The sequence below is a fragment of the Ambystoma mexicanum genome, chromosome 2p, assembly GCF_040938575.1.
Source record: "Ambystoma mexicanum isolate Mex_15411 chromosome 2p, UKY_AmexF1_1, whole genome shotgun sequence".
NCBI classification, from domain to species: Eukaryota; Metazoa; Chordata; class Amphibia; order Caudata; family Ambystomatidae; genus Ambystoma; species Ambystoma mexicanum.
Genome location: NC_090923.1, coordinates 421,049,122 through 421,070,677, shown reverse-complemented (window position 1 = coordinate 421,070,677; position 21,556 = coordinate 421,049,122). Strand labels below are relative to the sequence as shown.

Below are 21,556 nucleotides of genomic sequence, written 5' to 3'. Positions count from 1 at the left end.
TATTAGGGCAGTGGTGTCGAACGAATAGTGATTGGTTGGAAAGCACACGAGTGCCTATAAGGCCTTGCGAGGATGGGATAAGCCATAGTCAGAGGTACAGGTATGCTTACTTACGCGACCTGCATTATTTCAATAAGGTGGATTTAGCTGCCCGAGAACCGGAACGATGATCACATCAATGCAGAGTCCACAGTTTTGTACAGTTAGGTGTAATGGAACACTCCTGAAAAGCAGATGCTCCCATATCACTAGTGGGCAGAGCAGTATTATATTGTGCCAGGATGGTCGTGTAAGGCCTTGCATCCAGGATATACAGTTATGCAGTCTACTTATTTTGAGAATACTGATCTATCTCAGCCTCTCCCAAGTAAAATATTCTTGAAGCTATAGCACCCAGCTGCTTCTTTGCCACAGGTTACTTTCATAGTTATGGCACCCCGACAGCTATTTGCATTTTACACTAGACGAATAGTGTCTGATACACGGCTTTCTGACCAGCATCATAATCCTCCCTCGAAGGCTGGGCATGCCTTTGAAACCCTATTCTCCAACTTCTTTCTCTACATAAGAATTATAGCTTCTTCCCACTAGATAGGCCACCTTGCTTAATTTTTCTTTAGAGGGATAGAGTCCTTCTCATTCAGGAGATAGGAGGGTCATCAAACTGGGCTAGGCTCAGGGTTCAGGATGGCACTCGGGCCCCCCATTGTATTTAACTGGCCGATTGCCATAGAAGGCACTTGGAGGTTCTCCACAGTTGGCCCATTCTGGGCTGTAACGCTCTCCAGCTTGAGTGGGCTTCTAGCTTTCTCAATTGGCTTGTGGATCCTGGCTCCACGCTTCTGGATTCTCCAGTGCCTCCCTTTTATAGGCCGCTTTTACCTTTCCTTCATCTTGTTGAGATTGGCCCACTAAGTTTTTTTTTCTACAACCGCTCTTTCTATTGGTCTGTGAGGTAAATGGTTACTCTCCCCTTGTGTCCAATCCAGCTGATAAAATAAAATGCTGTTCTGGGCTGGTCTTTGGATAGTTAAATCTGCAGCAGGCTGGACCCGCTGCATCACAGTGGCATCTATATTTGATCCCGACACCCCAATGTATTGATCCCTCTCCACCCAAGGTCCTTCAGTCTGTTTCTACGCTTATCGGATTTAGAGGTAGAAGCCTCTGCTGCACTGCTATCTGACTGGTGGCCCCCACCTCCTCAGCAGTGCTCAGACACTCAAAGTAATAGTTGGTTAATTCTTTTGGGGCAAGTCTCATCATAATAAAGTTCTAGCTCAGATTCTCCACATTAGCACAAAGTACTTCTTCTCGGAGAAGCTAGGACCTCTGGCCGCTCATGAAACCCAGGCAAGGCTAGAGGTAATGGGATGTTCCTCAGACCAAAGTCATAGTGTCTGGATCCAGACTACCATACTTTCGAAACACGTACATTATTATTAATGCAAAATCCAGAAAATAATGAAAAGACAGGTTTCTGGTGGATAGAGCAGTGTATACATCTTTCGAAGGAGGTTATTGCTGCAGCATCTCACGCACACAGACTTTCAGAACTGGCAGCTCTGAGGCAGACTATCGAAATAAAGTATAGAGTCAATGGCTACCCCTTTCATAGACGCACGGGAGGTGCACCTAAACTACAGTAACGGTAGATATTCATATGCTAGCACAGAGATCACAGAGGGTGGATGTAGCGTAAAACATTAGTTAATTATTACCTAGATAAACATTTTAAAATAGGCAGAGACCTATGTAACAAACAGGGTCTAGAATACAAGTGGAACCAAGGAATACATTTGTGGGTTAGTAACACAAAGGTGCAATTTCATGTACTACTGTACAGATAGCAGTACGTAATCATTGTCGACACGTACAATAGGTGTTTGTGGTCCATTTCTACCCGAACCAGAAATTGTGATATGAATGCAGGCTTTCTGAGGGACACCGTTAATGGCATATGCATAGACAACTGTTGAAAAGGCTTGGTTCACCTGAAAGGGTTAACAATTGGGTGTTTTTAAAATGTGATCAGAACTTTTTATTAGTCAGGAGAAAGAGGAGCACTGTAGTGTGTGACCTACCTAGGCGGTTAAGGTGGCGCCTTGAAGAGAATTGATGAAGGCCGATGGCTGCAGTCCATAAAGCAGGCAAAGAATGTACAAAAGATCCGGCAAATGTCGGTATCTGGTAAGGAAAGGAGGCTAGGGGTTAGCCATGAGACCCTAATAAGGAAGCACAGAGGTCTCGGTATTGCCTTTAAAGTTCAGTCACTCATCAGCAGTTCAACTTTACTTGTGTCTCTAATCACAAACACGTTTTAACAATGTTCGTTCCAGCGTTCGCCATAAAATGTTGCTGCTTGCAACCTTCGCTTCAACACAGACTGGTCTTGTATCTGTCTCCATAGCTCACCGACTGTTGATTTCACTGACGCTGCTTTGTTCTTGGAGCCAAAGACGGTACCACAGCAGCTGGTGCTTCTCCCCACCTTGATTGACGCGGGAGGGCCCCGGGTATCTCCAACACACAATGCAGGATTCTTCAGGCTGGTCTTACACTCTCTATTCATGAGGTTTCTGGAACGTAACAGTTCCTTGTTGAAAAGGTCAAGGGAACTTCCCTCCTTGCGATCCGCTTCTGTTTTGCGTTTTTTCTTCTCTCGTTCAGTTCCTGTCTTGAAACTGCTGTTTCCTTGTGTGCTTTGCCTCGCTCAGTGTGCTTTTGTGCCCCGCCTTTTATGCATGTGGAGAAGCTTAATGGAAGTCAGGCGTGTGTGATGGTCAGGCAATTACTGACCATTGTATTGGGACTAGTCAGGTATACTGCTTGGGTAGTAGTCCATTTTCTCTCATAGCGGTTCTGTCCGTGAGAAAGTGATTGTGTCCTTGCCACCTGGATGACAGATCCCTGGGGACTAGTGGGCGAGACACCTTGTGGTTACTCACAGTAGTCAGAGACTTTAGCAGAAGAGACATCAATCATAGTTTAACTTAAAATAATATGTAGTTATGGAAAGTACGTTAGTCCATGTAATAGAAGAACCATGACCCAAAGGCACGGGATAGAGAATAGAGGGGGGTGGGAGGAAGAGGACAACTTAACTCTTAGTTATTTAGCAATAGGAGAAGGAATCTCACTTTTCCCCAAAGAGGTTACAGTTTTTAGTTTCTGGCTGTACATCCTAAAAGACTATGCAAAGTGTCTGTTTGGCTGACAAGAAGCACTATCGGCTTTAATATCGCCACTTTTGGTAATGCAGTGATTTTGAGCACAGTCAGGGGTCTATATCTGCTGCTGAATTATTTGAAGGTAGAGTAATATGTCCTAAACTAGAAAGCTGCCACGGTACCTCAGTAAGTTAATTGTTGTTTGGGGAGCAATTCTGTTTAAAACTGGCTGTAAATCTTTTGGCTTTTTGCAATTCCTCATTAAAAAACAAATACAGATTCTGTAAAATGCACCATTCAAGCAGGGGAGGTGCTGTGCTCATTGCATGCTCATATTCAGGACAGGAGTGGGTGAATTTCTACACCCATAGTGATATCAAAAGTTGGCACCCATGAATCCACAGCTACATTTCCTAATAAGTGAAGTGTTAATTTTCGACTGAGTAGTTTGACAAGCAAATCTCATCCTTTGAAGCATACCCTGCGATCAGTGCTTTAATGGAAAAAATAAGTAGTGCAGGTAGTCATCACTCTAGGCTTTCAGTGGGCAAAGACTGAGCTTGGAAAGGTCCAAATATCGCTCTAATGCTGGAACCTGGTTGAGGCTCACTGACTAAGTTCATTTCACACTGTGCCACACTCCGTTTTCGCTGTTCTACATTTATTGCTCTATGTGTCTCGCCCTATATTTTTTCTATTTTTGAGCCTAGCTTTTGAGGCATGCCATGCTGAAACAGATCACCGATTCCAATCAAACTCTAGGCATAATGGTTTAATAGTCTCACTGTGAATGTTGCATTTAGAAGTGTGCCCAATAGCCTCACTGTGAAAGCTGCATTTAGAAGTGTGCCCAATAGCTCCACTGAAAGTGCATTTAGAAGTGTGCCCAATAGCCTCACTGTGGAAGCTGCATTTAGAAGTGGGCCCAATAGCCTCACTGTGAAAGTTGCATTTAGAAGTGTGCCCAATAGCCTCACTGTGAAAGCTGCATTTAGAAGCGTGCCCAATAGCCTCGACTGTGAAAGCAAGCGTGCCCAATAGCCTCCACTGTGAAAGCTGCATTTAGAAGTGTGCCCAATAGCCTCCACTGAAAATGCATTTAGAAGTGTGCCCAATAGCCTCACTGTGGAAGCTGCATTTAGAAGTGTGCCCAATAGCCTCACTGTGAAAGTTGCATTTAGAAGTGTGCCCAATAGCCTCACTGTGAAAGCTGCATTTAGAAGCGTGCCCAATAGCCTATTATGTGGAACCTGCATTTAGAAGTGTGCCCAATAGCCTCCACTGTGGAAGCTGCATTTAGAAGTGTGCCCAATAGCCTCACTGTGAAAGTTGCATTAAGAAGTGTGCCCAATAGCCTCACTGTGAAAGCTGCATTTAGAAGCGTGCCCAATAGCCTCCACTGTGAAAGCTGCATTTAGAAGTGTGCCCAATAGCCTCCACTGAAAGTGCATTTAGATGTGTGCCGAATAGCCTCACTGTGAAAGTTGCATTTAGAAGTTTGCCCAAAAGCCTCACTGTGAAAGTTATGTCCAGTTGAATATAGAAGTGTTCCTAATAGCCCAATATCACCTCAGTGTACAGCCGAACCTAGAAGTGTACCTAATAGTCTAATATCATCCCTGTGCAAATAACTGAACCATCTCTGTGTTCAGTTGAATTTAGAAGTGTTCCTAATAGTACCAAATAGCCCAATATCACCTCGGTGTACAGTTGAACCAAGAAGCGCACCCAATTGTCTAATATCATCCCTGTGCAAATTGAACTTAGAGGTGCCGATTAGAAAGCCCTCATAAAATCCATCTAAAAGCTTGTACCAAGCATGAATACACCCACTCATCCAGAGTTTGCCAGAAACGACCACTGTGGACCGCCCCCACTTCCTGATCGGACTTCCCTCCCGCCCCCCCCGCCAACGCATGTCACCCCCCACTGCATTCCCTACCATTCCCCTAAACACCAAGCCAGAGGAGCATGATGGCAAGCCAACCACCCTAAGACCACTCCTCCCCCGAACCCCACCAAAGACCAGCCAATGTTTACCATGCCTGCTCCCCTCTCAATCACAACAGGTACCCCACACCCTGCAATTATCAACCCCCCTCCTTACCCACAAACCCCTGCCACCTTCCCCCCTCGACCGCACCCTTACCCCTCCGTAAAAACTGCACACCTAGCCCTAGCAAGAACCAAGGCTGCATCCCTCTCTCCCTCCATTCCCCCTACCCTCTCTCATACTCCAATCGCCACAAAGAAACTAAGGAGGAAACGTACCTGGTCCCCCCTCAATCTTTCAGCATTCCTCACCTCCCCCGTCTCGACTCGCCTCCTCATTCCCGCAATCACCTCCTTCCCCCGTGTCCTCACCCCTCCTAAAACCCCTCTCCCTCAATTTCTCATCAACTGCAACTGAAACCCCTAACCTCCCACACCCCACCTTCAAATCCCCCAAACAAAACCCGATCACCCCAACACACGCAGCTACCCAATCCCGCCCGAAACCTGCCAATTTTTCTGCTCGCCCACTATTCCCATCCAACATCAACCCCCTACCCCTCTCCCCCCCAGTCTCCACTCCCCCGCCACCACCCCCTTCCACTCCAGCTCCGAGACCAACCTCACCTGTCAATGTGAACTGTATCCTGTTTAATGCCCGATCCGTAGCAAAAAACAGACACCCCATCTTTGACCTCATTGCCTCTGACAAACCAGACCTGGTTTTTTATAACCAAAACCTGGTTCTCCGAAGACTTCGCCCCAATTGCTAATGAAGCCTCCCCGAGCCTCACTCCCCCCCCCCCCCCCCCCGACTACTCCCTCATCCCACTGAACCGAGGGGGAGTAGCATTAGTTTTCAAGTCTCTCCTCCACGCCTCTATGATCGACAGCCAATCTTCCATTCCGTCCTGCAAATCTCTCCTCGTTAGACTATCCCTCTCCCCCCGTCGCTCTCACACAGCTTCCTAATAATCTACAGGCCCCCTGGCTACGATAGACAATTCGCAAACAACCTCTGCGACTCTATCGCCACCCTTCAACTAAACCATCCCAACCTCACCCTTCTTGGAGACTTCAACATATGGCACGACATCCCCACCAACCCTATGACAATCTCTGGTCGACGGTCTGGACGCAATTAACCTCCAACCCCACATAAACGGCCCGACTCACTATAAAGGACACACTCTTGATGCCATCTTTAGCTCCAACACCCTGATTCATTTAAAGCCCCCCACCCCTATCCTCTGGTCAGATCACTTCATTCTCTCGTTCACCATCACTCACCTGACCCCCTTCCCTTACTCGAATCTGAACCTCCGAATCTACGAAAATCCTGCAAAAAAACTAATAATCGTCCCGGACCTAGCCGTCGCACTCCTCCAGTCTCCACCAACTACCTGCCAACCCAACAAACAACTAACCCCAGACGCCTTTGACTCATGGCTCAACGCATCGCTGATGCGGCTTACACCCCCTTACAAACCATCAGCACGCCGTGGCAACTTCCCCAGATGGTTCACTCCGGAGTTGAAGATCACTAAACAACTATATAAATACCTAGAACGCAAATGGCAGAAAGACAAAACCCAGGAGAATAGGGCCACCTTGGCCCGACACCTTTATCAGTACAAGGCCGAAATCCGGAAAGCAAAAAAAAAAAAAAACCCACTACAACTCCCGAATCCTAAACTGCAAAAATCCAAGCAAAGAACTCCACAAAATCATCTCTGAATTTACCAATCCGGCCTGCAACACGACCGTCCCGACTCCCTCACAATCACTGTGCGACTCCCTCTCCCTCCACTTTTTCACCACGGCTCTCGAAAGAACAAATACTCTAGCCACCAAACTGGCCCTCTTACATCCTTCAAGCAATTCCCCCCATACCGGCCACCCCACCAGCAACCACTATGCAACCAACGTTTGAATCCTTTAGTCCAATATCACCAGAGCAATTTCTCAAACTTCTATCTGCCCGCAAACCATCTGGACCCTTGCCCAGCCACAACCCTCAAAGAAATGTTCGCCTCCACCTGCGCAGGTGAACACGCAAGATCCATCATAAATGCCTCCCTTTCCTCTGGTATCTTTCCCAACGCATACAAAACGGTTCATGTTAAACCTCTAATTAAAAAGCCTTCGCTTGACCCTCTCAAGCCCAAAAACTACCGCCCCATCTCAAACACCAGATTCCTTGCCAAACTCATAGACCGAACCGCCTACACCCAGCTAAATGCTTTTGTCGAAGCCAACAATCTTCTAGACCCCGCTCAATCAGGTTTCTGAGCCCGACACGGAACTGAAACCACCCTAACCTCAATTTGGGATGACCTTAAAATGACTGCAGACTCCGTGGGATGCGCGGCACTAATCCTGCTTGACCTATCCGCCGCCTTTGACACAATCAATCACTCAATCCTCCTAGACCACCTCCACTCCCTAGGAATTCGTGGAACCGCTCTTAAATGGATAGCTTCATTCCTCAAATATCGGTACCAAATAACGATACTCTCCACCTATACCTCCCAAGCCTGACCAGTCGACACGGGAGTCGCACAAGGAGCATGCCTATCCCCCCCTCCTGTTCAATCTCTACTTGATCACCCTCCCACCAATAATTCGTTCGCACAACATCCTGTGCTACAACTACTCTGACGACACTCAACTAATTCTAAAACTCCTGAACTCAAAACCCATCTGCCGACCTGACCTGGCCTCCTGCCTCCATGACATAGAACTCTGGATGACACAAAGCAATCTCCTGTTAAACCCCTCCAAAACAGAAATCACGTAATGTGGCAACCCCGAACTTCTTACACACCCACTACCCTGGCCATCCACCATGGGCAACTCACCGACCCCCTCCAACTCAGTGAAAAATCTTGGATGCACCCTTGACTCTGACCTAACTCTCTCGCGCCAAGTCAACAACGTCTCAAAGTCCTGCCACTACCACCTTAAAACCCTTAGGCGCATCTTTCCATATCTCTCCTTTCCCAACAGACTCTCCGCGGTCCAATGAATCGTTATATCAAGACTGGACTACGCAAACCCCCTATTCCTCGGAGTCCACGCGTACCAACTGAATAAACTCCAAAGGGCACAAAACGCAGCAGCCAAATTGCTACTTGCGCTCGGCCCAAGAGATCACATCTCCCCAGCCCTTAAAACGCTGCACTGGCTTCCAGTAGCCCAAAGAGTGACTTTCAAAACCTTCAAGACAAGCTAAAACCCTACCACCCTCCACGCACCCTAAGATCAAGCTCAGCCGGTCTCCTAGTCAAACCGAAGACAAACAACCAGGTTAGGCGGATCATCATTCTCAGCCTTGGCCCCAAAACTATGGAACTCACTCCCACCCCACGTCCGCCTAACTGAAGATTTAATGTCCTTCCGCAAGAACAGCATAAAACAGTTGAATATCCGGAAAAGATGAGCGTACAGCAGATAAGTATGTGGAACGGATGAGTATGTAGAGCACATGAGTATGGATAACGGATGAATATGGAAACACGGAGTGTGTGTAGATCGCTGGAACAGATGAATGTAAAGACCTGGCGAATGCGGAGAATCTAGATCGCTGGAACAGATTAATGTAAAGACCTGGCGAATATACAGAGCGGATGAGTGTATAGAACAAATAAGTGTATAGAACGGATGAGTGTATATAACTAATATATATAGAGCAGACGAGGGGGATTGGGCGGACGAGGGGGAATCGAGCGGACGAGTAGACAGGGCGGACGAGTAGACAGAGCGGACGAGTAGATAAGTGTACAATGAGGATGAGTGTATAGAACGACTGAAGATATAGAACAGATGAGTGTAGAGATGAATATATGAAACAGCATACTGCTGTTGAGTGCCTAAAGGGGACGCGTATGCAGAGGGGACCGAGTGCATAAAACAGGTGAATGTATAGTACATGTGAAGGGCAGACAAGAGTACATCTGTGGGGCCGACTGGAGCGTGCAGAGCGCGAGGGACGAGCCGGAATGCATGAGTGAGTGGAACAGACCACAGTGTATCGAGCAGACTGGGATGCACGAGTGATAGGAGTGCATGGAACGAACTGGAGCGCAGATGTATATAGTATGGTTGAATACAGAGAACGCTTGAAAGACCATACAACACACCATATCACATCACCACGCTTACTCTCTCCTTTACATCACCACTCAACTAAAACACAGAGATACTATGACACCATTCGGTATAACTGTTCTCATACCAACATCCGCCGCTCACTCCACATCATTCTAAGTAAACACTGCTGGTTACTCACCCCCTAGCCAGGCGTTCTCCTCAGGCCTAACGCAGCCACCTCCGCTCTGGATAAATCCTGCCAGAACGAACACATACTCCTGATCTCTCAACCACCATACCTACCGCTAGGAAGCAGCTATTACACTGATACCGCACAAGCTGCACACATACCCGGTGCCCACACACACACCTTTGACTCTCTCTACTGATCTGAACTTCGGTTCCCAAGGGCGTTCAACCTACCAGCGCCTTCAGACCATACCAATGGTATATAAGGCGCTATATAAATGCAAAATAACAATAACAATTTTAAGTTTGTTTCTTTTTGCTGAGCTCCGGAGCTGCTGCAGACCTGAATATTTCTCCTGCACACCTGAATATTTACAGAGGAAGGGATTTGAGGTATGGGGATTTCATTTGATGGTGGCATCAAGAGATCACTATACCAAGTTTGGTTAGTTAAGTTGCAAGACTTGTTTCGGGCTGGTAGATTTATTACGTTCAATGTACAAGTTGAGATGAGACATACTTCTAGCATTCATAAACTACTATATTATTTGATTATGAGCAGAGCAGGCAGAAATGTACCACATTGTCCATTGGCCCCCCGACTGTAAAACTTTGTTGATGTGTTTGACATCCTCAAAAAAGTTGGCACATACTATCTCAATATTATATAAAATGGATATGGCAAGAGCAGTACTCTGGCTTAACTGAAATGGTAAACAAGCAGCGATACTTGCATGGCGGAGCTAACATGGAAGAGAATTTGTATGCAAATTAAACAAGTAGCTATGAATTATAAACATAAACTGATTCACCTTATGTTCCATCAGTACTGGTACACACCTACACTGATCAAGCAATTTGAGCTAAATACGTATACTTTTTCTATCTGCCCTAAATGCCAGGGCGGGATGCTAACTTGGCCCTTTAGGTATGGTATTGTCCAAAAATTGGCAATTTTTGGAAGGAGACCACCCAGAAATTAACAATCATCAGTAATAAAGTGTTACAAAAAATAATTACCCAGGATTTCCAAATCAATCCCGGCTTTATATGAAAACTCAAGTGACCCCCATGGGTAACAGATCTTCCAATTAGGGAAATTGTGTTCTACTCCTAATGTGCTAGCTAGCTTGGAGGCTGCATGCTCAGCTGACCTTTTGTTCTGCAGGGTAGGCCCTGCAGGAGACATTATGCACACGGTGGGTGGGGGAGAGCGGGTGAAAGAGAAAGAATAGCTTTCAACAGCAACAGCTGTAGGAGCGTAGTCCTTTATTGTAATCCAGTTAAGCAACATGTTTTCATTTACGTCTTGCTATGTAGTTGAGTACCGGTAGTAATGTTTGGCTTAGATAAGTGCAAGTACTCATTTTTCAAAAATAAGAAGTGCAAGTAGCCGAGTAGGACCGCCCATTTAAAGCATTGCTGGACATAAAACACAAAAAGGGGTTCAACAACCCCCACACACCACATTTGTGGGGGTAGTACGACAACTTTATTTCCCTTTTTTTTTAAAAAAAAAATAAAACTGGTGGATTCAAGTTTAAGGACACTCAGGAAATGTCTTATTGTTTCTTTGAAATTGTAAGCTGAACATTTAAAAATCAACAGAGTACCCATCATGTGAGAAACCGGGTTTTAACACAGATGGTCCCCACTCCAATGGTATTCGTGGCCCATCTATTCCTGTGGTGTCCGTCTCAGGCCAGATGAAAGAACAAGCAAACAAAGAAATAGGAGGACTTTTGTGACTCCCGAAAAGTATTTTCTAGCAGATGGGAATTAAGGGGTGGGATTGCATTTCTTCCTCGCCCCCCGCCCCCTGGATGGATGCCAACCCTCCCAACATAGGCGGGAGACCTATGACTTAAATAAAAAAGTTCCTATTATTTTACTTTGTCCTTCCTAAATGAATACTAACCACAATACAATCTCCACCCAAAAGGAAGGATGTTGGCATTTAAGCTGTAGGGGGCACCTGTGACACATATACAAACTTGAGCAGAGAAGATATGTGGTAAAGTGCTTAAATTGCAGGGTGATCTGCTAAGTTCACTCCTTCCTGTTATGAACCCTGGTGGTCAGATGGAGCTGTACACAGACCAGCTGTGGAGCCACTTTTATGAAACGAGGAAGGATTTATTATACATATTTTCAAACTAGGGTTCCAGTTACTCTTAGATTATATTACAGGACAAGGAGCATGTAATGTAGCACGCCCACGGGCCATCATCACACACCCTAGCTATAACCCCAAATGACACTCTGAACACTGACCCACATTCTCCAGAGCTGCCAATCACTTCAGACGCCAACATTCTAACAGCATACATAGGTGGTCAGCAGGACAAGGAAAGACTACAATAATACCTCATAACATATTCCTTCCTACAAAAACTCACACCAATACGAACAGCATACACAGTGACTGTTACGCAACAACATACAACAGACACACCGCCACATCCTGACCCAATCACCAAACCAAAGCACCTCCCATCCAAGACTGCCACTCTCAGATCCAGGGCCTGCCACGTCAAAGCACAAACATGCCCATAGGGAAAACACTCAAGGAACAAAACCAACACACCAGAAGGTGGGTAAAAATGACAAGGAAAGGGAATCAACAGATTGTCCAATAACAGAACTAGGATGCACCCCTCTTTTTGAATCCAGAGCCTGGGCGGATCAACCAGACCACACATGTCCAACAAAACTACAAACTAGAAAGAGGGGTGCCACACATCACCAAGTGCAACAACACAAAAGATGGAACGCAATAAACCATCTTCTAACCTCACTCACAAAAGCTCAATCCAAACATCCATCCCATTCATCGCACATGCCACCATATATCCCATCCAAATGTATACAACAGCAGAACCACTCATACTTAAACTACTCCTCACTTGGCACTACTACCGACACCAAATCTCAACTAACCCACTCCGTCCTCACCATACTCGCAACATACAGAAAAACAAATTCAACATTTAGGTACTCCTGACAGTACTGAAGATGATTAAAATATTAAAACTTAACTATCGGCAGACCCTCTAAACTGTAACTATACATATACAATTGACCAAATATATACACAAACCTTGCAAGGTCCTAAAAGCATCATAAAATCATTTTGCTGCCCATTTTCCTTCTTTATACGAGATAAGTTCATAAAATGTCAGCTCAACCTCGACTCTACTAAGGCACCCGATATAAACCCAAAAAACGAGGCACCTGGCACATAGTCACTATCCTAGACCATTGAGACTTACATATTTCCTCATTAATCTAATAACCACTGTTGCCTAAATACATTTCACTCTTTTAACCTTGACAAACGCAGTACACTCGTAAAAACAATAGAGTGCACTAGAGATAACCACCATATATGTAACCAGAATGTTAGGCCACAACACAAATAACCCAACAAAAAAAAAAAAAAAACTAAATAAACTAATTCAGTAGTCTTCTGTTAACTTAGAGATACCCACTCCACTCACAACCTTCATGGCAGAAATGTAATCTTTAAACTAATAAAATCTATTCCAACCACCTCTGATGATGGAATCTTACATGCAAAGATTCATAACACTTAACATTTTCAAAATGCATCTCTGCGCTTCCAACCCTTTTTTTGTGATACCATTTTAACCAGCGATGACCTTCACCTTAATTGACATTTCTCTAGTTGCCCTCTACACACCATACAATTACTTCCAATAGAGGAAATCAAAAATACACTGCCGCCGCAGCCGGGGAATCCAAAAAATACACTTGCCACGTTCAGAGAAACAAAAAGATGTCCATTCTCCTTCCACTTGTTTACTTGAGCGCTGCCCCTCTGTGACACTTGTGTGATGCGCCACTGCTGAAAGTAGCGTTGGACACAAGCCAACTTTCACGTGATGCCCTCATATGCTCCTACGCACAGAGCCATGCAGAGCTCCAGGGCAGCTCCATGTCCGAGTGCACTGCGCCCCAGCTCGTCCGCCAAGATCACGCACTGCGACAGCGCAAGAAACAAAAATAAAATGGATCCCTAATGCCTTGTCCCAGCAGTACAGAGCCCACGGCTGTTCCAACGCTGGCAATGCAGGTGACGACGGAGAAATCCAAAATGGAGGAGGCACCCCGATAACTCGGGCAAGGTCCTCCTCCTCCTCCCTCCCCCCTGGGTATTGGGGAGGGCGCCAGCCAAAGTGTGGCAAAAACAGCCAAGCCCGCGAAGGACAAACAAAAGAAAGGGGCGGGGGATGCTCCTTATAAGCCGGCGGGCGACCTGCTGCAGGAAGCATCCAGCCCCTGCAGAAGGACGCCCGCCACAAGAAGAAGGAGGAGTTTTGTTTCATTTGTTCAATTTTGTCACAAAGTGCTGCCGATTGGAGAAGGAAAACAAGGAGGAATCTGCTCACCTGGGAGGAGATCAGGAGCAAAGCTGCGGTTCTGGTGCCTGGGGCCGGCGCACGTGAAGAGGAGCAGTCGTCGCGGCACAGAACACCAAGGAGGAGGAGATTTGGTGCGGGTGCCACCGAAAGCGGAATAGCGAGGAGCCGGGTGCTGACGATCTGAGGACAGCGGCACAAGAAAGAAAAAGGAGCGGGGGAGGAGCCGGAAGCAGAGCAGTCGGTGGGCGGCTGAGAGAGCAGAGAGGGCAGATAAGGCGTGGTTTTCCCAGGTAAGGCTCAAAGAAACGTGCACATTTGAACAGCCATTACCGGAGGGAACGGGGTAACAGAACTGGGCCGTCAGGGCCAGTATCATTACACGCTTAGGAAAAACCTGTCCCTGCAGCGAACCGCAAGGGGAAAGCACGTTGTCCCGGGCTGCCAAAGGGGAGAAACTTTGGGGCATGTTGGGAACGCTTACTTTACAGCAAAATGTAATAACTTTACGGCAGCAGGCCAACGGGAGTGGGACTCAATTATAGCACGCTCCTTGGGAAAAAGGACGGCAACTGCTGAGCGATTTCACTAAAGCAAAGTTGCAATTGAAGCAGCGGCGTGCCACTGCAACCTAACTGGAAGTAGGGTTATAGAACAGCGCTACAGGAATGGATCTGGAGGCATTTTTTGCCATGGCAAGGCAGGCGCCAGCAATACATTGGCCTAATTGGGTGAATGCAATGGTCCTTCAGCAGGGTTCGGAAGCAGCTGGTCCCAGCCAAAGGGTGGTCTGTCCTCTGATGTTCCAGGACAACTCCAATGAGGAAGGATTATCGGAGATACAAGCATGGGAAGAAGGGGCTGAAGAAGAAGTCGAGCACTGCGAAGAGGAGGAAGTGCAAACCACAAAGAGAAAGAGAATCATGACTGAAAAGGCCAAGGCAACCAAACAGCAAGCCAAGAGCAACAAGAAACCCAGAGGCAAAGCGTGGGCGCAGGAGGTTGTAGCCACACCGGCACCTGCTGAGGCTCCAGGAAATCATGGTAGTACGCCCAGCACTCCTGTAACCAGACCGGTGGTAGTAGCTGCGGAGGGACCCACATCCCTAGAGATGGTTAAAGGTATGTTCATTCAGTGTATGCAAGCATGGGATAAGGGGGGAAATTGTCAAATATTAAGTGGTAATGAAAATGCTTTTAATCAGTTGGGAAATAATGCAGGAATGGTGCACCGTCAGGGAATGAATCATGCTCCAGAGGGGGGCATGGGTGTACAATGCATTTGCCTTGCCCAGTACAGGTCAAGTGGGGGGGCGGGGTGTCTTACCAGTTGCCTCAGGGGGGTGCAATTCCAGCTGGGGGATTTCAGGCGGTGGCCTTGCCCAGCAAAAGCCCCTTGAGGGAGGGGGGGGGAAATAGCCAGTTGCTCCAAGAGGGAGCTACTCCAACGGGAACACAGCAAGGGCCCGAGCCAGCAACTGCCATCAATCTGGGGCAAAGTGGAGTTTGGGGCAATGTCACCCAGTATGAAGACCAATGCCAGGTTTTGCTCCGGTCCGGGTTGCAGTGAACTCATTGGTATGGCACATGCCATGGGCTACTAAGGAAAAGCTCTGGTGAAAGGAGTTTATTGAAATCTTGGACTTGGCGGGGAAGGGTTGAGGGATTTATTAGAAAAGGAGAAGAGAGAAAGGGAAAGAGCCAAGGTGGAACCTACCATACACAACTGGCTCAAGGCTTTTAGAATGTATATGTCCATTATGTTAGAGAAATTCCCGCAAGATGCATTAGCAACGTTTGCATATGAACAGTATATCCACAACATATCCCTAAAATATGGGGGTGAAGGATGGCTGGAGTACGACCAGGGTTTTCAGCTCAAAATGCTAGCTTGGCCCGCTATGTACTAGGATAAGGTGGACGTCGGGGGGTATATAGATAAGATGGTACCCGCCAGGGAGTCCGGGGACAAACCCCAATGGGAGAAAACAAGTCTGGCGAGGCAGAGGGGGTTACTCTCAATGGGTGAGGGAGTCCTTTCACGGGCACTCCTCCTGGAACAGCCGGTCCAGCTACCAGGGAGAGCAAGCAGATTGCTGGAGGTTTGCTGATGGGGACTACCCCTTTGGCAAGGCGTGAAGATTTAGGCATTCAAAGGGTGTAAGCACAGGGGCCCGCAGCACTTATTCAAGTGAAGGGAGGCATAAGAGCAGCACTAAACCCAAAGAGAAAGCAAAGCGGGAGGAATGATCAACCACCCATGCCGAAGTTTGCCAAACCAAGGAGAAGCCAGAGTAATTAAAACATGTTTTCCCACGCCAGTTAAACTCCAGGCATCGATTCCTTTGTTGAATATGTACCATAACAGTGCAGATGGTAAATTGCTGTGGGAAGGATTCAGGTGGGGCTTCAGGATACCCTTCTCAAGGAGGAAGGGTTCCAGGGAAGCAAGCAATTTGTGGTCAGCATTGGGGATGCCGGAGGTGGTGGCACAGAAAGTGGGGAAAGAAATCAAATTGGGTAGAGTGGCGGGGCCTTTTGCGTGCCCTCCCATGGAGAATTATGTGGTGTCACCATTGAGGTTGGTTCCAAGAAGGAAGAGGGGCAGTACCGCTTAACCCACCACCTCTCCTTCCCGGAAGGGGAATCTGTGAATGATGGCATAGCGGAGGAGCTGTGCCGTGTACATTATTCCTCTTTGGACGATGCTATACAGATGGCAAGATCAGCAGGGAGGGGTCTGCCTTCTGGTTGTTACCTATCCAAAAAGAGAGCTATTTGCTGGGTTTCAAGGTGCAGGACGAGTATTTCTATGACAAATGTTTGCCAATGGGCTGTGCTATTTCATGTTCATACTGAGGCATTCAGCACCTTCTTCGAGTGTGCATTGAAGCAAAAGGGCAGGGTATTGCATTATCTTGATGACTTTTTGTTTATTGGCAAAGAAGGGACCAGCGAGTGCAGGACACTCATGAGTGCATTTCAAGGGTTGATGGAGGTTTTGGGGGGTCCCGTTAGCATAGGGTAAGACAGTGGGTCCAGTCACAACCTTGACATTTCTGGGGATTGAAATTGCCTCGGTTAAGGGCGAGTGCAGGCTCCCTTATGACGAGGTACAGAGGTTGAAAGAGACGATCAAGGTGGTGAAGGGCAAGAGCAAGGCAACATTGAGGGAGCTTCAGTCACTGGCAGGTATTCAGAATTTTTCTGGGAAAGTCATCCCCGCGGGGGAAAGTGTTTGCAAGGGGTATCAAGCTTAACACAGTGGGATTGCAGCAAGCCTCCCAACATGTCCGGCTAGGACCCGATGTAAGGGCGGATCTCAAGATGTGGGAAATATTTTTGGATGATTTCAATGGTGTATTGCTATGGAGGAGAGGATGGGCCAGCGGCGAGAGGCTCAAGCTGTTCACAGATTCTTCAGGGGCTCATGGTTTTGGGGCAATTTTGGACAGCAATTGGTGTGGCAAGGCCTGGCCAACAGAGTGGCATCAGAAGGGAATCACCAGAGACATCACGTTGCTCAAACTGTTCCCCATTGTGGTAGCATTTAAAATGTGGGGGGAGCTGTTGAAAAACCAAAAGGTGTTGCTATGGTCAGACAACATGGAGGTGGTCCAGATTATCAATCAAGGGGCATCCAGCAACTCAAGGGTTTTAAAACTGCTTAGAGAACTCACCAAGAGCTTGCTGGCATTAAACATCAAAGTCAGGGCTCGACATATTCCTGAGGTCAATAATGTAGCTGCTGACTCTCTCATTTACAGTGGGAAATATTCTAGGGGAACTATCCAGAAGCAAGCGAGGTGACGACTCTGTTCAAGGATCACTGGTGGGGCATTATTGGGGTGAACTGAGTTCTCTGATAAACACAGCGCTAGCACCTGGCATGGTAAGAAGATACCAGACCTGCTGGGAGCAGTTATTGGCATTTCAAAATGAAGTTCTGTCGGAAGGGCAGAAGGATTCACCAGTGCGTGCCTTTGTGGGATGGTGCTGGCGGTCAGGGGGAACCAGAGCTTGGATGGCTACTACTTAGCAGCGATAGCACATTGTTCTAAGCTACGGGGCGGAGTTGACCCCCACTAAGGAGCATTACATTGTAATGGCCATGAAAGATTGGGCGAAGACGCCTGATGAAAGGCGGCCCATTGACATTGTGAAACTGCATGGTTTGATTAAATGCTTGAAGATGGTATGCCATAATGACTCAGAGAGGGTTTTGTTCACAGCAGCCTTCACAGTAGCTTTCTTTGGCGCATTCAGGGTGAGGGAGCTAGTGGCAGAGAATAAGGAGGGCAAGGGTTCTGGGTTTGTATGATTAGGGGATGTCCAGGTAACGGAGGCTCGAACATGCATTTGCCTAAGAAGGTCAAAAAACGACCAGAGTAGAAAAGGGACTACGGTCACACTCCAGGTGATCCGGTGGGGGAGTATAGTCTGCCAGGTGGCTGCCTTGACACGCCATCTCCAACAGAGGGTGCCCTCCGTCAAGGGTTTTGCGCTACTATTGCACATGGTTGGGTCCGTATTGGGCCGCTTTCAGTTTAAGAGGGTCATGGATATGGCATTGGAAAGAATGGGGCTGACAGAAGGGGTGTTCAGGACACGTTCTTTTAGGATAGGGGTGGCCACCTCCGCGGCAGCTGGGGGCTTGAGGACATGAAGCAGATAGGGAGGTGGAAGTCAGGGTGTTTTAAAAGATATGTCAGAACGGATCAAATGTATAGTTAACCTGCTGCCTTCTCATCTCCTTCCCAATATCAGCAGCGCAAAGGAGGAGGCGGTCCGTCTGGGTTGTAGGGCATTCCTTTGTGTCAACGGCCAGGGCAAGCTGGACTGCAAGGCAGGAGGCATTGACGGCCGGCGAATACCGGATATGGTGGCAAGGGGTGCCCGGGACGAGATGGGCCCAGCAGCAAGGGCATATTTACAAGTTGCTGGGTAAGCAGCAAAAACTGGAGGTCTTGGTCATTCATCAGGGCGGTAATGACTTGACAAGCATGGGGAGGGGTGCTTTGTTGAAGGGAGATGTTTTTTTTGCAGGAGTTGTCGGCACAACTGTGGGAGACCGAGATCGTGTGGTCCAAAATAATTCCAAGACAGGGATGGAGGGGTTGCAGAGAACCACGCAGCAGTGGAAAGATCAAGGAGAAAACTGAATTGCGCTATGTCAAAATTCTGCAAGGGCAGAGGTTTCCCACAGATCAGACATAGCTTGATCAACTTGAAGTCCATTATCTAAAGTATGGTGTGCATTTGTTGGCGATGGGGATGGAGCTCTTTTTCTGGAATGTGTGCACAAAGCTCCTGGAGTTCTAAACAAGGAAAAGGGGGGAGCCACGGTGGATGGAAACCCACCTGTGGCGTGGCAGCGTTTGGGCGACCAAGCACAAGAGACTCCGAATGAGCCTTGAGAAAGTCGGAAGGATCTCAGCTTCCCCCGAAGAAACGGCGCCCTCCCCGCCCACAAACACCTGCAAGGGGAGGCGGGGCTCAGGCACGAAGGGTTGGGACAGTTGGGCCTACTGTGGACTTTGTGCAAGAAAAGGGGAAGGAGGTTGCTGGACACGGAGCAGGCACTGCACCTTCAGAACTATTTTCACCATTGTGTGTAGTGTTTTTTATGATGATGTTGTGAAAATAAATCTGCGGCCGTTTTTTGCCAAACGAAGACAAGTCTCATTCTGCACCTTACTAAGGGGAAAGGGAAGGAACGGAAGAATGAGCAAGTGTAATGTTTATGGTGCAAAAGGACAAATGCACATGTTATGCGACCAGACGTTCTGTGGCGCGGCCAGCCTGACCTGGTAAAGCTTCCATTTCATGCTAGATACACACACTGTGCGAATATGCGACTTCCTAGGCTCCCTTCAATTCATTTCTCCACAGCTAGTGCACACTCGGCCGTGTGCTGCTGAAAGGGACTTGTGCTCCGTCACTCAGAGGAGCCTCGGCTAATAAACTAAGGGCAAATCCTTGCCCTACGCTTATCATAGCAAAATGTGCGTTTGGCGCTGAAATATAAACGTGTCCTGTCAATGCACTATACTAGATAACCAATCGTTGGAGGGCCCCTCACATATCTCAAAGGCTGGAGGCTATTCTTTGCCTCGATCCCTTCACTGCTGGAATCAAAGGTAATGTCTTTATAATCCTACTTCTGTTGCACGTCTGGCTAACCATTGTGTCCTTGACAACATAGGATGAGAGGGGTGTACGGGTGCCCTCCGCCCCTGCTGACAATCTCTGGGGCACCATACTTCCAGGGACACAATGTATTAGATTCTCCAACACCAGACACCCAGCCTGGATCTCATGGCCAACACTGCCTCTCCTGACAGTCTCTGGGGCTCTCTCCCATGCTCGTGAGGATGAATGTCATAAATGGGGGACAGGTGGGTGGCTGTCTAGCACTGCTTCCCCCAGCTCTCATTAATTGGTCTTGTCTCCTTTGGTCTAGTGTCTCCTGTCCAAACGTCTTAGCTACTGCTACTCTTAGTAGGCTCTTCAACTCGTCGCCATTTATGTTATGATCCCTAATGCGCAGATGGAGACTGGACATAGACCAGCTGTGGAGTTACTTGATCGAAAGCAGGTAGTCTTTATTATATATATTTACAGGTTAGGGTTTCAGTTACTCTTAGGTTATATTACAGTACAAGGGGCACGTAGCACACCCACCGGCTATCCTCACACAATCCAGCTCAGGCCCCAAATGACACTCAACATTCTCCTGGGCTGCCAATCACTTCAGACACCAACATTCAAACAGCATACATATGTGGCCAGCAGGACTGGGCAAGACTACAATGATACAACACTTCCACGTCATGCTTTTCCTCATGCCTCATGTTATCCTCTTTACAATTACTACATAAAAGCCAAAACGATTACAAATCATGCAGGGAACCCACTTCAGCGGGCTGGCACTTTCAATAAAACTTGTGTAGAATCATGTCTTACAAAAAAGAACGAAAAGTAGTTTTCTGACAGTACGTTTTACGAACTGTACTACTTCATGCGCTCTAATCATCAAGCAATTCCACATTTCCGCAAGCAACATAGAGAGATGACAACTGAATAAGAGTTTCTCGATTAAGGAAAACAATGTAAAAAAGTTAGTTGTGCAAGGGGAAAAAGTAAAAATACTAGACGCATTCGCCAAACGCCCAAGAAAAAAACAGAAAAAGCAAAGCTACGTATTGGCGGTAACATGAACAGGTCTTGAAGCTATGGGCATTCTGAATGCGCTACACAATTATACAAGAGGGCGATATAGCTTTTGTGACTGGTGTCATACAACCCGAACTACATGTTAAGGAAAAGCACTTGAAGAGCAAAAAATCCATGTGCCTGACAGACTGCCTCTCACACTCACTGTCAAGGAGACCAGGAAGTCACGCCGCTCCATTTCCACATGTAGTAGGTAGTTTCCACCTGAGAAACGGACCTAAGCCATGCGTCCTTACGTCACCGTTATCACGTGATGGGCACGTTATGTACGTCTTACCAAACTACTGATCTTATGCCCTTCAGGCCCACGTGATCATTGCACGAGCGAGCATCAATCGTGCCGAGATGTAGAGCGTACGGCATAATTGAGGTTGAGAATGTCGACGTATTAAGACAGTGAAACGGGCATCTCCATGCCAACAAAATTGCTATACGAATGTGTACTACACCAGTTCACATTTTGGACAGAGGTGGGCATAAGTACTTGCAGCGGAA

At 47.3% G+C, this 21,556-nt stretch overlaps 1 protein-coding gene across 1 annotated transcript in view; it reads right to left on the bottom strand.

Annotated features, from left to right (window-relative positions):
* Nucleotides 1–21,308, bottom strand: part of SLC25A26 (solute carrier family 25 member 26) — a 1,812,191-nt gene extending 1,790,883 nt beyond the window's left edge. Inside the window, exon 1 of the mRNA XM_069643784.1 lies at nt 21,207–21,308. Within this exon, the coding sequence (XP_069499885.1) occupies nt 21,207–21,239 (33 nt within the window). The 5' untranslated portion in view covers nt 21,240–21,308. The remainder of the gene's footprint in view (nt 1–21,206) is intronic.
* Nucleotides 21,309–21,556: the final 248 nt, after the last annotated feature.